Genomic DNA, 14971 nt, shown 5'->3' on the forward strand with positions numbered 1-14971 from the left:
GAGATACTAAGTCATTATTTACAGATGTTTTATGTTTTTTGTTTTTGGAATTTAAAAAGACTTTAAATAGCTTATTGCATTCTACTATTAGTTTAAAAATAATGAGATGGCATCTCAAAATAATGCAAGGCATTTCAAAAATAACGACTTAGTATCTCAAAATAATGATTTAGTATTTTAAAATAACGAATTAGCATCTCCAAATAAAGAGATAGCATCTCAGAGTAAAATAACATGTTACAATAAGGGCTTGGTATCGCAAGATAACCTCTTAGTGTCTCACAATAACGAGGTAGCATATCAAAGCAATGACTTAATATCTCAAAATAATGAAATAGCATCAAAATAACGACTTAGCTTCCCAAAATAATAAGATAGCAAAGATATCAAAATAAGGACTTAGTATTTCGAAAAAAATGGGTTAGTATCTTAAAATAATGAAATGGTATCTCAAATAACGACTTACCATCTCAAAATAATAAGATAACATCTCAGAATATTATGATAGCATCTCAGAGTAAAATATCATATCAAAATAAGAGCTTAGTGACTCAAAATAATAAGTTAGCATCTCAAAATACTGAGTTAGCATCTTAGAATAGAGATAGCATATTAAAACAATGACTTAGTATCTCAAAATAATAAAATAGCATATCAAAATAATAAGATAGCATCTCAGAAAAATATAGCACATCAAGAATAACGACTTAGTATCTCAGAATAATGGGATAGCATCTTAAATAACGAATTAGCATCTCAAAATAATGAGATAGCATCTTAAAACAAGATATCATACTAAAATAAGGACTTAGTATATAAAAAATAGATAGCATTTTACTAAATTAGTGAAACCCGTGATGTATGTTTATATGTTAGGTGGCAGGAGTGGGCTTCTGTATGAAGGTGGTCTGCTGTGCCAGAGGTCGACTGTAAGTAAAAGTCAGCGCGTGCAGGCGGTCCATGAAAAGCCGTTGCGTAAGCGGCAGCGACGTCACGGCAGTCACAAGACCCGAGTAGTGGTTTTTCTCGGGAGCGAGCAGCAGCAGCGGGCCAGCCGCTAGCACACCGACCGAGCACGGAGCACCGGGGCGATGGAGCTCAGCGCGGCTTTCTCGGTGTTTGGAGGCGTTTAGAGGACTGGGGACACCGCTGGAGTGTTAGAGTATGTAGGTTAAAGTGTTTCTGACTGAGAAAGAGAAGAGGAGGATCGTCTTGTCTGTGGAGGTTGCTTTGCGGTGGAGGTTATTACTGGGACGCTCCGCTCGCGCTCCTGATCAGGACACTGTGTTATTATCCAGCGCGAGCTGCGGGACTGAGCCGTGTGGACTGTGGTCGTGGTCAGTTGGTAGGCGAGCCCCGGGAGCAGGTCGGTTCAGGTGGGGCTGCTGCCGCTCGGGTGATGTTGTCCGTACTGTCCTACGGTAGACTGGTCGCCAGGGCTGTGATCGGCGGCCTCTCTCAGACCGACAGCCGCGATTACAGCCTGGTGTCGGCGAGCTTTGGGTACGGGAAGGACTTCCGAAAGGGGATTTTTAAGAAAGGCATGTGCTACGGCGATGACGCCTGTTTCATTGCCAGACACAGATCTGCGGATGTACTAGGTAAGTTAGCTTAGGTTTAGTAGTTAACATAGCCAGCTAATGCAGCTGTAATTACAGCTGTAAATGCTTTTTATTTTTTTCCTTTTTCAAAAAACATTTTCCATTTTTTTACCTTATGTATTTATTTTGTATTACAATTTTCCCCTTTTACATATGTTAAGAATGGTGTGTTATACTTTGTATGTTTGCATATGTTGCTAGCTTAAGTCTGCAATTTATGTAACTTACCTAACATATTAGCTAGCTAGGCAAGCAGGTAATTCGTACATACAAAGTTAACCTAGCTAACCTAACTAACTAGCTAATGTAGCTGTAGTTAATTAGTTATCTTCTTGAGCTATTTTCTTCTTTTCACTAAAAAATCCCCACGTTTTTTTTTATTTAATAACCTATTTATTTGATTAATTTTGTATTTCACTTTTCCCTTGAGCAACATATGTTGAGTAACGTTACAGTGTGTTTGACATTGTATGTTTGCACATATTGCTAGCTTAGGTCTGCAATTTATGTAGTTATACCCAACTTATTAGCTAGATAGGTAAGTGGTTAATTAGTAACATAGATAGCTAACTAACTAACAAATGCAGCTATAGTTAATTAGTTAGTTTCTTGAGCTATTGTCTTATATTTACTCAAAAAATATTTCCCCTAGTTGTTTTTATTTATTAACCTATTAATTTAATTAATTTTGTATTCCACTTTTCACTTTAGCAACCTATGCTAAGAATAGTGTGTTAGCTACACTGTGTATGGTTGCATCCGTTGCTATGCTCAACTTATAGCTGGCAAAGGCAACTATAGCTAACCTAGCATGTGTAGTTAGCTATAAAGCTAGCTAGCTGGCTAACTAGGTTAGCCAATCTAGTTCCGTTTCCAGGGTTTATCGAAATGCTTTCCAGTGTAATCAGCATTAACTACCACAAATAGGCTGTTATATTCACTACATATTTAGCTAGGTAGGCTAGCGGTTAGATTGAGTCATTAACAGTCATTAGCTCTAACCCTAGCTTTGTATTTGTGGCCTGGTTTAATGTTCAGAATGCTAGTGCTAAGCTAGCCAGCCCAGTACAGGTAGGAAGTCCAGCTCCGGAATGTAAAGCTCCGTTCCATGATTTTGTTTAAACTGCGTGGGCATCTCAGCTGCAGCAGTGCCGCACAGGCAGTTGGAACAAAATCCTGTGACGGATTTTTACATTCCGTACCTGGACTACCCACCTCTATGCCAGCTCGCTAACGCTAATAATGTCTTGTTAGAACAATTGTCTTTTCTGTTCTGCCACAACATCGTTGTGTAACGACAGACAGCCACTCTTGATTAGCTAGCTGGAAAAACGCTTGCTAAATTATATACATACGTGCATTTGAAAACGTTTGTTAGATTTCGAAATTTACTAAAATGTAACTGTAAAAGGCAAACTAATATTTTCTGCCCATAGCTATAACAGCAGCGACATCATAACAACCATAGCAGCAAAGCAGCAGCTAATGCTATCACGAGCTAAATTATCGATTTATAGGCAGGTGTTCTGTCGATTTGTGCTACCTAGCAATTTACACTACATAGCAGCTTTGCGTATGCCCACAATTATTTTATAAATGTTTTCCTCTGGTCTGTTTTACCATCTAACACTGTACGTGTTACAAAGTGTAAACACCTATCTTAACGTCTACCTAGACGTTTGCTGGGAGCGCTCTCTGATATTATTTTTTAAACCTGTCAATTATGCTACCACCTGTTTTATACAAGCAGCTTCACTTGTAAATATCCACTGTAGGAGCACGTTTTGACAAGGTGGCAAAAATAGACAGAACACTGTGGTCAGCTACCCAACTAGCAGATATAATCTATTTGTTGAAACAGTTCTTTAAAATAAAATGATCTAATTCTAGTTCAGTCAAACCTAACATTTTGTTGTATAGTTTTTAAGTTAGAAGTTGAATGCCTTTGTTATGAGCTAAAGTTTGGTAATATTATTTTTAGGCTCATAGAAATATTATACAGCTATTTAATATTTTTTGTTGTTTGGGGATAGCATCACGAAATTGCCGGATAACAAATCCTTCACAACAGTGATTCAGAGTTTGTATTAAAATGTCACTTTTTATAATTCTAGTTTATTTATGTGAAGAAATTAAAAAGCTTGAGTTTTGTGACATTACCATAAAGCCTCATTAGATCATTCCATAATTGTGACCAATACACTTCTAGGAAGGAGTCCTGCCAATGACCCTATACATTGGACTATATAGGTACTGTTCCAGCATCTCATCCCTTTCCATTTGGCACTGCATTATGTGATAATGGTGTCCATTTATAACCAAACTTAAAAACTCGCCTGTTCCTCCCAGTAAATGTATATCATTCTTGATGTTGGCATTGGCAGATGGCATTGGCCTAGAATTCCCACATCATTGCATCCCATACAGTTTGAAAACTTCAGTTCGATAAACTTAATCTAACTACTCATCACCGCCATGACCGATAAGAACTCATTTTTTTTTTACCTAATATTATTTTGAGGTTGTTCATTCAAGCACTTTTTTAACTGTAGCATGGAAACCTCTAAATTGTATTTAGCTGCACTAGTAATGGTGAGTAGCTAACTGAAGCAGGTCAGTAAGGTAACAAACACAAATGTCAACACATGTGGACCTACTTGGCTTGTACTTTAATTCTTCTTATATAAAGCAAGTTAATCCAGTTAAAATAGGGGAACTTTATGCACTTAATTGCCTACAGGAAGCATGTAAGTTGGTGGTAGTAAGCTGGTGGGAGTTAAATATTTCAGGATATCTAAAGTAAAATAGAAACAATTGCAAGTTTAAAAGGATATAAGTTTAGATCTCTCTATTTTTTTACCCAGTCTGTTTTACAAGCTTTGATTTTGGTCCATAGCTGGCACACGGCCTAGCTGTTTTAGGCCACGTCCAAGAGATGCTGTCAAGCTCTTGAGAAGAAGCAGACTGAATATACAAAAGGACTTGCCTTGTATGGTCACACAAAAAGAGACTTGCCATTATCACTGTCAGGCACCAATTTGGTGGGCTGACTGTGTATGGAAATCTCCTTTCTCATTTGTGAACCAATTAAAATAATGGGCAAGACATTTTTAGGCTGTTGCAAAGGCCTCGGGCTTTCACCAGTTAATTGTGACCATTAGAATATTTAAGCTTCTTGCTTGACTGATGTCCCAGAGTTCCTACAAAATACACTTGTCCTGTATTCTTTCCAAAGCCAGCTTCCTGCATTTGTGCCAACAGAGTTGTTCTTCTGCTGTGAAGGGCATTAATGTGGGGCGTCACAATCACTGTTGTTCTTGGACACCATCGTAGGCAATCTGACATAGGAACGTTATGTTTCTGACTCCTTTTTTTTTCTCCTGTAGGTGTGGCTGATGGTGTTGGTGGTTGGCGTGATTACGGAGTAGACCCCTCACAGTTTTCTGCAACATTAATGAGGACATGTGAGAGGCTGGTGAAAGAGGGACGTTTTGTACCCAGTAACCCAGTGGGGATCCTTACCACCAGCTACTATGAGCTTCTTCAAAACAAAGTACCTCTACTAGGTGAGTGTTCAGTACAAGGCGTACAGGATGTAGACACAGTGTAGATGAAGCCAGAATCCCACTTGTCCTGTTTGAAAAATATTTTTAGAGAGAAACACTGCCTACACACTTCACTTGCAATTTGACCTTCTTTGAGTCGGAGCGGGTTTCTTCGAGCACTGTAATTTAAGTCTGTATAGAGAGCAGGTTTTCATTACTGTATGAGTCAGAGAATGGCTTCCCACAGTTGTGACTCCTGAATCTAATGCTGCATTCCATTTAAATTTAGGTGTCAGAATGTCTAAGTGGGACATTTCACCCCCACAATTCAGACCTTCTACTCAGAGTGTCGGAAGTAAGACTTTGTATTGGCAAGAAACAGGCGATATGATGCATATCATGACACCAGAATTACTATTTAATAGATATTTATTATTATGCTGTATGCAAGGTGAGATTGCATAAAAAAAAACTAATTTGAAACTATCGTATGAAAACAGGTTTTGTTTACTTGAAGCGCTTTACCCCACGGTTTGGTTTGTTTTCACACAGTCACAAATCTAAACTGCAACCCAACAAACCACGCAAGCACAATGTCTTCTCTGATTAGTCTGTCTATCAGCAGAGCAAGAAAGTAAATATAACAAGAAGGTTCAGTGTTCTAGACCAGCACATATACAGCTCTAAAAAAAATCAAGAGACTATTTCAGTTTCTGAATCAGTTTCTCTGATTTTGCTTTTTATAGGTATATGTTTAAGTAAAATTGTTGTTGTTTTATTCTATAACCCTGTTTTTTAATCAGAGTTTTCATGCATTTTGGCATGCTCTCCACCAGTCTTACACACTGCTTTTGGATAAGTTTATGCCACTCCTGGTGCAATTTAAGCAATTCATCTTGGTTTGATGGCTTGTGATCATTCATCTTCCTCAATTTGGTTAAATTAGAAATCATCATTTTTAAGTGCTCTCTTGTTTTTTTTAGAGCTGTATTCGTGCAGTCTGAGGCTTCTTTAACACTTAGCGCTGAAAATTGACAGTTGCATCGGTATGCAGAGTCATGCAAACACGAGAGGCGAGTGCTGCACATACTACGTTTAGTGTGAAAACAGCTTAGCATGGAGTAGCAGCAGCAGATACAGCATTTGTTTATAGCTGTATTAATTATCTGGGTAATTAATCAGGTTCAATTAACACATGAACAGCCTTTTAGTTTAAATATGAGGAGTATTTTTGATAGCTGGGTTGAATTTAGACTGAATCAAGTTTCACCACAAACAAACTGCTCTGGAGTTTATTTGTAACCAGACTGACACCACCTCCTCTTGCAGCTAAAGGCGCGCGTGTTTTGGTCCGCTCCTGAGTGTGATTACCCAAACGAACCACACCAAGAGTACAAACAAACCAAAGTCTAAACTGGACCAAATAGTGCTGGTGTGAAAACACCCTTACACAGACATAGATCTTACCCCTAAACCCTAGGTTAATGATTTAGATATTAATCCTAAAGAAAAAAACTATTTTGAGTTGTATGGTAACCATTTAGTTAACTTGAAATTGTGACATGACTCCTTGTGAAAGTAATGTAAGGTGTTTTATTGAGGAAGTGTGGGCCTAAAACAAACGTGTTTAAAGGGTTAAATAGATCACAAAGAAAACCATTGTCTGCCAAATAGTTTTGCACGTAAATTATTAATTAAATATCAATACTGTTTGGGGAAGCAATACAGAATAGCAGAACATGATATTATACATCATACAATCAGCAGTTTCATTGTGTTTTGTTGTGCTAAACACTGTATAATATTTGATCAAAGGGATGTGTTTAGAATGCTTAACAGAAAAGTTTAAACCAGTTGTGGTAAACTCCAAAGTCTTAAGCTCGCTGCAGTTATCTGAAGTTATCTTTAGCTGGAATGCACTCAACTCTGTTGTGACGTCATTCCCTGTTCCAACATCCAACTTTCAAGATAAATGAAACGCAGTATAAGACTGAACTTCTTCCCAAAGGAAAAGGAGATTCCATGCAGATATTTCTTTGCCATCTTCTGCATGCACCAGCATGTGTGATAAAACAGACCAGTACACGGTGTACGTAGGGAATGGAGACTGCATTCCAGGCCTGTAGTTTTCCATTTCGTGCCAATCAAGAGGGAAGGCTTCATTTAGGCTGTTTTTACTGACTTGTGCAGTAGTTGTTTTTTGGATGGTCTGTGACTGGGGGAAATATAAAACATTCCAATTGTTTTACCAGCGTGAGTCATCTTATATAATGCCACCTTGCAGTTACGACCATGCAGAGGGCAGTTTATGGGCAAGATGAGTCATGGGAAGTGGGGTGTAGCCGTATTTTTGTACTTTTTGGTTGTATTCAAATACGTAGTGGAGCACTGCACTACTATAGGATGTTTTAAACCATTGCACAGGGTTTATCATTCAAATTAGGGCTGGACAAAATCCAATATCAGTATACAGCTAGAGATCACATAAAATGTATAAGTTTCTTTGATTTTACAAAATTTAACACCTCTGGAATATAATCAAGAGGAAGATGGATGATCACAGGCCAACAAACCAAGCTGAACTGCTTGAATTTTATGCACCAGGAGTGGCATAAAGAGGAGAACATGCCAAGATAGTTGTTTTATTTTATAAACTATGTTCATTTTACTCAAACATATAACTGTAAAAAGTAAAATCAGAGAAACTTATTCAGAAACTGGAGTGGTCTCTTAATTTATTCCAGAGCTGTATTTGTCTGTAACATACAAACACTAAGTTGCATAAAATACAATAGAATATTAAGTGCATGCATATAAACTGCAAACCAAACAATTATATAAAAAAGTACCCTCAAAGCTTCACAGTAAACAGCAAAACAAAATGTACTGCTTATCACAATATGGAGTTTTTTAATCATTAAAAAAGTGGCTTATTGTGTATATGATCTGGCACAACTATTTTATAGTATTGACTTGACTTATGATTTTTTTTTTTTACCATACATCCTATATTTCGATGTACATTATTTACAGCATCTGCAGCTAACTAACATTGATTCGTTTTAGGGTGAAAATTCATTTTAATGTACTGATGTCAGTTGTGGGTGTTGTTGCCAGTTACTTTTGTGGCATTAATATTCATATTAACATTAACATATTAAATGTTTTTTTTTTTTTTTAAGTTTGTGCTTAAACAGACGTTTGTGTTCTGTCTCAACAGGAAGCAGCACAGCTTGTATAGTGGTGCTGGACAGACAAAGCCATCGGCTTCACACAGCGAACCTGGGTGACTCAGGTTTCCTGGTTGTTCGAGGAGGAGAAGTAGTTCACAGGTCCGATGAGCAACAGCACTATTTTAATACCCCCTTCCAGCTTTCAATTGCTCCCCCGGAGGCAGAGGGCTCTGTCCTTAGTGACAGGTAAGACGTATATTTCAGTTTCTGTCTCTTATTTAACTCTGGTAATGAAGCAGACACAGCAGTGCCTGCTGAGAGGTGGCATGAATAAGACATAATCCTTGCTGGTAGAAGCAGGGCTTGATTAACTGCTCATGCTGAGAGTTTGGTTATTGTTAACTTCACTGGATTACTGTCTCCCACTGGTGGGAAATGAATCACTGTTTAAACACTGAATGCTAAACAATACAGTTCAGCTGTATTGTTTTTTTTTTTTTTTTTTTTTTGGCTTTCTTTCTTTTTTTTTATGTTTTGTCGTTTTTCATGATACAAGAGAACTTAATCTTGCTCTCAAGGAACACCATGATGTATGAAAACAATTCCGCAGAGTACGAGAGTAACACCATGTCCATGTGCTCCATGTTCTGCGTTCCAGTAGAGTGCCAAGGGCCATGCTGTGTCTGATCACCAAGGGAATTTTAATGGACAGGGAGGGAGCCAGTGTGTGCTGGATAGTTGCCATGGGCAGTGTTCGTCCAAAGTCTAATCGCACACAGGGGCGGACTAGAGGCCTTCTCCATATCAACCAATCCCGTTTCTCTACTTGTAGCATTTTTTTTTTCTGTTGTACTTTTTAACGAGTAATTATTTTGAGCCTATCACGTGTTCTGGTGTTTAGCCATCTGAACCTGCATGCTAATCTCCTAAAATACACCGCTTTTTAGCATGCTCTTAAGCCTGCAAAGAGGAACGAACATCTAAATTTGATCCAAACTTTAAAAACTATTAAAAAATCCAATGTCCAGTACCATAGGTAAAGTTTTGGAGCATTAATAAAATGGAAAACCTTACCGTATTTTTGACATTTGCTTACAAGACCAGTCTTTATATGATCTGCCTTTGCCCTTAGTTAGGTGAGCCAGTAGAAAGAATGAATTGCAGCCAGATGCTGTCTAATCTATAATACTTTAATCTGCTCCATTTCTCTTTGTTAAAAATTCAGGAACAGTACAAATCTAAAAAATGAAGAGCATGCTCAGCAGCATGAGTAGGCTGGCAGACGAACAGACACAGCTAATGTTTTTAGAGTTGGTGACCTTTCAAGAATTGAACTAGACACTTCAGCACAGGTAGAATATGTCACAGCCAACAATCCTTGTATTAAACAGTTTCTGAGTACTTCTGAGGAAGGTCAATTTCATAAATTGAACTGTCTGAATTGCTTTGCATGTTTGATGAACCCTGCAAGCTCATACTGTGGATTTAGTCAAGAACTTGATAGATTTGATTGATAGATTCTCAAGAGGTTCTTTAGTACACCAGAAAACTAAAAATGAAACAATTGCTGCTTGCTAAATTACATGTTGTTGAACTGTTTAGGTGCCATTTGCAGTTCTGCTTAAGTGAACAAAAGGACATGTTATGCACAATTAAAAGTCTTTGTTTCTGAAATTGCTAGTAAATGTTTGCTTGTAGATGGTTTGTTACAGACAAATTAACAAAAAATAAAATTCCATGTCTACTAAGAGTGTGATGGTATGTGTATTTATATTTATGGTACAGGGATCACAGATCCTGTGCTTAGTGGCAGACCAGGCAACCAAACGGCTGAGCCTATATTTACTAATTAATTACCAAGTGTATATATAACCTTGCAATGAATGAACTCGCACGGCATTAGCTGATTAATTTTGTATAATATTGTGGGAACTGTGGTGGTTTAGCAGTATTGCTATGGTGGGCCAATATTCTGGAGTTAGAATTGTTCTTTCTGGCTGTAGCTGTCTGTGTTTTTGGGTGTGCTAATATTTACACTTTACTGCGTAATTAACACAAGGCAGGCTGTATAATCTATCTTAGGGGGACTAGATAGCACTAGGTGGACCTGGGTAGCACCATTGCCATTGTTTTAATTATATGGGAAAAATCCTTGGTTCGTCTATTGAGTTCTTTGGGTTCGTCTATGTTTTTTTTAATATATATAAACCCTGTCGTTCTGTACTTGTAACAGTGAGATCCAAACCATGTGTACTGTCAGTACCTTGGTGTTTACACTTTAAAAAGGAAAGTGTTAAAAGTGTCACCATTTTTAACACATTTAGTGAGTGTGATCAGAGCAAACAAGTGGCATCTGTTTCTGAAACTGTTTTAGGCTAATAAACGAGATGAAAAAAGAGATGATGTTTTTGAAAATTCTGTTTAATTAAAGCAGTGGAGATCATTTTATTTAAAATAAAAATAATATAAAGAACATGTATTTGAATTATGTAAAAATCAAATTAAATACCTCAGAGTATGAAATTGTACCAAATGAAAATTATTATAAATTTATTATATGTATAATGTGTAAATTTTACGGCTTCATATTTGTGAGGTGTTTTGGGTCTAATTTAGCAAAACACAAACAAAGGGTGGTGTCTACCTGGTGCACCCCTTTACAAGCTTGTGCCGTAGTTGATTATGTATATGAATATGGAAGATTAGAGTATTTGTAAGAAGAAAGTTAGGTGTGGTGTCAATTTTTGCTGATCAGATCATAAACGGCCACAGTAACTTAGCGGTTAGGTGGAGGAGGTTACTCACCTGTAACTACTAATGTACTAAGTGTAGAATACAGTGGAAGGGAATGGGAAACTATTATGTTATTTACACTTCTAGACCCTGATGTAACAAATTATTATACAGTATTTAGACACGACACAGTTGCCACAAGCTAAATAAAAAGACTTCTTCAAAAGAATGTTCAAAGATCTGTTTTCATCAAAGATTCAGTCCAGTAACATCTTATGTCCATCTTCTCTTGTAGTCCTGAAGCTGCGGACAGCTCATCTTTTGATGTTCAGCTAGGAGACATCATCCTCACAGCAACAGACGGACTCTTTGACAACATGCCAGACTACATGATCCTACAGGAACTCAAAAAGCTCAAGGTATCGGCCTTACCTCTTGATAGCAATTTATATAATGTTATCTGAACATTCTGAGTGGAGAGCTAATGTTATGATGTTCTGTGTTTTAGTACACAAACTATGAGAGCATCCAGCAGACAGCAAAGAGCATTGCTGAGCAGGCCCATGTTTTGGCATATGACCCTAATTACATGTCCCCGTTTGCGCAATTTGCCAATGACAATGGACTTAATGTGAGAGGTGAGGAATTATCAAACATGTTTGTTTGTTTGTTTGTTTGTCTTTTTGTTAAGATTCAAGACACTCCAACGGGTTGTCTAACAAAGCATTCTTTCTCACTTTGTGTTAATTCCTCAGGAGGAAAGCCAGATGACATCACGGTTCTGCTGTCAATTGTAGCGGAGTACACAGATTGATGCTTGTTCCGACAGCTCCTCTTGTTGTCTTCCTGTTGTTCACTGGAGTGGTCATTGCTTCCTGCTGGCAGGACGAGGGCTAATGATTTTTTTCCCCCTTTGTTTGGCAAGGATCTGACCCTCAACCACTTCCATGGGTTTTAGCATATCTTTCTCATCATTCTCATTCTGTTTTCAGTTAATACCTTTCCCTTAATCATCTGGCTACAGAGGAGATAATGGTCCAGTTTTAGATCTTGATACGAACCAACTAAAATGAGTCAGCTAGCATTGTATCTCTCTGTGCTGTTCTTGGACTCGTGAGAGCTTTTCATGAGGGCACTGCAGGTGCCAGTTCACAGTGCTTTCAATCTTAATGGTGAACTATTAGCATGTATCAGCAAGTTTTCTAAAGAGAGGTGAAACAGAAATGAGATTTTAAAGATTGAGGGGTTGGAAACCGACAAATGAGAAAAGCTCAGGATGATGATAGATCAATATGGTAACATAAGATACATCTCCTAAGCAGATATGCAACATGCATAGGATTAACCAGTGGGTTTATCACAAAAATGGCCATTATGCCAGTGCTGGACTACCTGACACTAGGGAGTCTACAGAAGAGATGGGGATAAATATGTTCCAGCACAAATGGCAAAGCCAAGGGAGATCAGCAAACCATCAGTTTGGCCTGTTTATAAAGCCTTATCTTCAGCCCAAATCTAATCAGCTCTTCCTAAAGGAGAGGGTTCCCCTAATGAGTTCCTCTAATAGACATCTGCTATGATTTGAGCCTGTTAAGTTTAAAAGGAAGTCTCTTGTCAAGCCAATTTGGCTAAGGCCCACCTCACACATATACAGATATAAAAACATAGCCTTTTCTTTGTTTTGGCCTCCCATTCGTTTTTTGGCTTACTTTTGGCAGTCTTCATGCGTGGGTAGGGCTGGGCGATATGGAAAAAAATCTTATTACGATATAGTTTTTCATATCAGCCGATATCGATATGTATCACGATATAAATCAAATCACTTTCTGTTACACTTAAAGGTTTCTATTTTTACTCAGAAGTGACAGAATAAGGGAGTTATGGACAAAATCACTAGCAGGCTCAGAGCCTTGTGGACAGACACTAGGATGTTAACATCTTGCCAGGTGGGTACAGCTTTTAAATTAATTTTAAAAAGGGGACAAATATATAAACTAAAAAATATGTAAGACCCTTTACATTATATGTCTGTTTAATTTAAATTGCAATAACACTTTATTTATTTTTATAAAATTATATTTAATCAAAAGATCATTCCCCTCCCTGAATGCAGGCAACTACATAAAGCAAAATACAAGAGTATATCACAGTGTTCATTTTGACAGGTGATTTTGATACAGTCTTAGTCTTTTCACTAAAATGTATAATAGTTTTAGTTACATTTTAGTCTATCGGATATTATTAGTTTTAGTCAGATTTCAGTCTAGTTTAATTTTGGTCATATAAAAAGTATGTATTACATATGTTTTACTGTTTTTCTATTTTCTATTTGTTGTAATTTTAGATAATTTACTGCTTATGTTTTTTTAAATAAGAGCCTTTAGTTTTTTTTACATTTAAATTAAGCTAACATTTAAATATTTTAAAAAAAGTGGCCTATAATGGAGGTGGGAGGAATAAAGTCAAGTTTCTGAAATGATCCACTTCTACTGCAGTACAGATTTATACTAACATTACTGGCTTTCAGTAGACTAGACTTACATTACTTAAGTGTATTTAAAACTCCAGTTCAGTAACAGCAATGTTTAGCTCAGTTCAAATACAGCTAGACAGATTATATAATCTTCTGTATTTAGTAAAATATCCAGCATAACAGACTCTCTATCTGTTAAAAACTATAAAACACAAAGACAGAGGAGAATGCTGCCCTCAGGGTTTTCTAACAGAAACAGTGAGAGTTAGGAAAAAAGATGGAAAGTGCTTCCTTTCTGTGTGTTTATATACTAACCCCTCACTCGTGCTGAAGTTAACCTTAATTTACACGAAACGTGGATTAACACGGCTAACGTGCGTTACCCATTAGTTTATTAGAATGTAAAAAGCAGTGAAAGCATCTTAGCTAATGATGACAGATTGCACAGATCCCTTTTACACCTAAACATCGCTAACTTTAAACTGGAGACAAGCTAATCTAACTAGCAGCAAACAGAGCAGCGTTTACCTGCCTTCAGAAATCTGAACAAGCTCACCTCTCTAAATATCTTGGAGACGCATGCCTCATATTTAAAAGGTGAGTTTTCCAGTGTAGCGCCGCTGAATAGTATAAATGAAGTTTATCCAGTAAATGGGAGAGAAGGAGCCGCTATGTGAGGAGTTCAGAGTGGAGGGGCTCGGGGGGTGGGGCGGAGGGGGATGGTGGAGAGGGGAGGGGAGGGGTTGTACTGGGCTGAGCAGCAGTTCAGCGTGCTGCCTGGTCTCGTGCTGCGCCTTTTCACAACGCTACTTAAACGGGAAATAGAAAATTTAGTTTATCGAATTTCTCGCCCCGACTTATCGCGATATATAGTTTCCTCGATAACTATCGATATCGTTTTATCGCCCAGCACTATGCGTGGGTGAGCAAAAGTCAGCTTTTAGACAAGCTGATATGATGCAGAACTTTTATTGTAGACTAACGATTGGGTTTACACTTTTGTTACACATTACTCACACCTCAGTTAATCTATTGAACATGTATAACTCGTTTTACAAAAAAAAAATCAAACTCTGTGCAGGAGTATGTGGAAGATTCAGATATGGCAGTGCCACCATACAAACTGCTTTCACAATCTGCGTAAAATTCACTGCAGTACTTTCAAACACATTATTGGTAATGGGATTTTTTTTACAGAGCTCAGCACACATATGGGGAATAGTAGCTATTCTCAAAATCTTGGTTTAATATGTTAATTTACAAAAAAATTATTTATCCAATCTCTGTGACAATACTGCAGTTGCTACTGACTGTATGTGCTAATGAGTGTGACCACAGATAGTGTAACTAGCATTTACTCCACACCTACACAACCCAACATACATTATGTGCAAAAGCGATAACAAGATATTCCCTTTTCTCTTTTTGTTGACCTTCCCTTGCCAC

General features: G+C 37.6%; 1 protein-coding gene across 1 annotated transcript; it reads left to right on the forward strand.

The window, feature by feature from the left end:
* Positions 1–1027: 1027 nt before the first annotated feature.
* On the forward strand, positions 1028–12702 carry pptc7a (protein phosphatase targeting COQ7 a). Its single transcript, XM_007247186.4, has 6 exons — positions 1028–1601; positions 4988–5167; positions 8367–8565; positions 11348–11471; positions 11561–11690; positions 11808–12702. Exons 1-6 carry the CDS (start codon positions 1400–1402, stop codon positions 11864–11866), a joined length of 894 nt encoding a protein of 297 aa, XP_007247248.1. The 5' UTR covers positions 1028–1399; the 3' UTR covers positions 11867–12702.
* The last annotated feature ends 2269 nt before the right edge of the window (positions 12703–14971 follow it).

This window comes from Astyanax mexicanus, chromosome 12 (genome assembly GCF_023375975.1).
Source record: "Astyanax mexicanus isolate ESR-SI-001 chromosome 12, AstMex3_surface, whole genome shotgun sequence".
Lineage (NCBI taxonomy): Eukaryota > Metazoa > Chordata > Actinopteri > Characiformes > Acestrorhamphidae > Astyanax > Astyanax mexicanus.

Coding starts and splice junctions, on each gene's coding strand:
- pptc7a (XM_007247186.4), top strand. CDS start 1,400: ATGTTGTCCGTACTGTCCTACGGTAGACTGGTCGCCAGGGCTGTGATC. Junction 11,472..11,560: donor AGGAACTCAAAAAGCTCAAG/GTATCGGCCTTA, acceptor TCTGTGTTTTAG/TACACAAACTATGAGAGCAT. Junction 11,691..11,807: donor CAATGGACTTAATGTGAGAG/GTGAGGAATTAT, acceptor TTAATTCCTCAG/GAGGAAAGCCAGATGACATC.